We start from the raw sequence: 2,617 nt of genomic DNA, 5'->3' as shown, positions 1-2,617 counted from the left end.
GGCTAACCTTCATTTTAACTAGTAACTCAAATTAACTCATTTAAAAGAAGGGAAAAAGAAGGATTTGGGAGTTACCGGTTAAAATGGAGGTTAGCCGGTAATATTGGTATAATTTAAACAGCTAAAACAAGTTTGTTGCTTTATATGTAAAAAAAAAGTTGTCAATATGTGAACATGGATAAGAGGTAGTTACCACATTAACCATATTTGATTTTTAAATTTTTTTTTTCTAATTCACCACCCGTAATTTCAAGGCATCATGGTTTTTGAACTTTTTCTTTTTCGACGATTTGATGCACGAAATTATTTTATGGACAATTATAAGCAAAAAAATTTCGACAAAATGTTACAACACACTATGATTATAAAACCAATAATAACTCTATCAAGCAAATAAAGGTTTCTCAACTCTGTCTCACTTTTTGAGATTAATATTCCATATTCATAGGGAAATCGGAATTATGGAATTTTATCCACACATATTATAGATTTTTTTCAAAATTTAAACACCCGTCTTTATCCCCGACTCCCTGTTTTTCTCATCCTATTATTTTTTTATACAAACGATAAAAGTTTTGTAATTGTTGCTTCGTATTCAAGTCATCTTCCATAAGGCAAGTAGCAATTGTATCCTAGTTATCTTAGAATTAGGAAACATTTGTAGATATATATACTAGATATCAATGAAGAAATTAACAATACATCTTTATAGATTTCAGTTTTCACCGTGAAAAAAAGGATTGATACTTGTTACGCTTACTTCCCGTTACTTTCACTTTTCCAAACCACCACCTTCCTCCGCCGTCAGCCACCACCTGTGAATCCAAATGAGGATATTACAAAAACTTCTCACCGCTGTTTTCCTCTACTTCTTCATCTTCACTGCATCATCCACTGCGCATATCGTATCTCTGAATCTCCAATCCAATAACCGACAAATGATCCCTATCTCGGATTTCGAATTTACAAATGTGGGTTACATCTCTTTCGTTCTCTCCTCCATCACAGTCACCTCCACCTCTTCACGGGCTGCTAATGAATCACGAATTGGTTTCTTCCTTCAATCACATGATGATGATTTCTACCTTTATACGCGTGAAGCAATAAACCAAGACATCTTCGAATTCAAACAAAACACTATTACTTGCCCCTTCGATTTCAAATCAAACTCATCAGTCCTCTATACTTTCCAAAATCTTTCTCATGGTCCTCAGTTTTCCTTCAACAAATCGTTCCCCATAACATACTCCAGTATCAAGTCACTTTTCTTCATCAACTGTAACACCGAATCTCTCGTGACAATGGAGGGTCATGCAGAGCTTTACAACCTCGATGATGGCAATGGCAACAAAAACTTTTTATCAGTCGGGCTAACGACACTCCCGTTTCGTTACATCATCTTCTCCTTCAGTTATTTAACTCTTCTAGGGTTTTGGATCCTTGTATGTTTCAAGAACAGGTGCATCTTTAACATGACCCATTTACTAATGGGTGGGTTGCTCGTTGTGAATTGTGTTCACTTTATGTGTATTACTTCGGATCTACATTATGTGAAGATTACAGGAAGTGCTCATGGATTGGATGTTGTGTTTTACATATTTCAGCTTACGAGGGCTGTTCTTTTTTCCACTGTGATCGTGTTGATTAGTGCAGGATGGTTTTTCTGGAAGCTGTTTTTGAAACGAGAGGAAAAACTGGTTTGGATGATTGTGATCGTGCTTGAGGTTTGGGGTAATGTAGATCCAATATTGCCATGGGAAGTTGTTGTACCTTATAATAAAGAAAGCGGGTCATTTGCAGATGTAATCTACATATTTGCTATTTTCTTCCCCATGGCGTTGTCGATTACGTCTTTGAATAAGATTTGTGAGACTGATCTGAATGCTGAGAGGAATGTGGTGAAGTTGTGGTTATTTGTGATGTTGACTATTGTGTATGTGCTCATTACGAAGATTCTTCTTCTTGCAGTGCCTACACGGTGGGAGATTAATGTGGTAAAAGAGACCACCATTTTTATGTTCTGCATGTTGATGCTTTTCATTTTCAGGCCGGTTGATAGGACGAGGATCGCAAAAGCTGACGAGACTAGGTTTTCAACTTCCAACTCGAGTTCTTGTCTTGATTGTCCTGTATAGGTGATACAAGTGGAACAATTTGATGTCTTTGTTACCAATTTTTGTCATTTTGCTTTGAGATTCGATGATTTTACAAACGCATTAAACATGGAAAATGGTAGTGGTCAATGTTAAGTGCATTATGAGAATGTTTTTACATTTTAATATCGATATTTTTGATTAAAATAAGATTCATTCTTGTAAAGTAAAAAATTAATAATCATTTAGTCAATGCATTTCATATAATATCCGAGCTAAACTTTTGTTCAATTTTTTGGAAAAAAAAATAATTGACTAGCACATTTAACTCTATATGCAGGGACCGACCCAGGATTCTATAGTAGGTGTTGCCGATCCATAGTAGGTATTGCCGGTGGCACATTTTATTGTAGAAAAAAGAAAAAAAAGAATCGAAAATTTTGCACTACGTCGGGAAAAACTAGGTGTTGCCGGTGTCACCGTTGGTACCATACTAGATCCGTCCCTGTGTATATGAATAGTAT

General features: G+C 35.7%; 1 protein-coding gene across 1 annotated transcript; it reads left to right on the top strand.

The window, feature by feature from the left end:
* The first annotated feature begins 827 nt into the window (after window positions 1-827).
* Window positions 828-2,135, top strand: LOC111914440 (protein CANDIDATE G-PROTEIN COUPLED RECEPTOR 7). The gene has a single exon (XM_023910181.1). The coding sequence runs from the start codon at window positions 828-830 to the stop codon at window positions 2,133-2,135; it is 1,308 nt and encodes a 435-aa protein (XP_023765949.1).
* Window positions 2,136-2,617: the final 482 nt, after the last annotated feature.

Source organism: Lactuca sativa, chromosome 3 (assembly GCF_002870075.4).
Source record: "Lactuca sativa cultivar Salinas chromosome 3, Lsat_Salinas_v11, whole genome shotgun sequence".
Lineage (NCBI taxonomy): Eukaryota > Viridiplantae > Streptophyta > Magnoliopsida > Asterales > Asteraceae > Lactuca > Lactuca sativa.
Note: the sequence above shows the minus strand (reverse complement) of the source record. Positions and strands in the feature narration are given on the sequence as shown.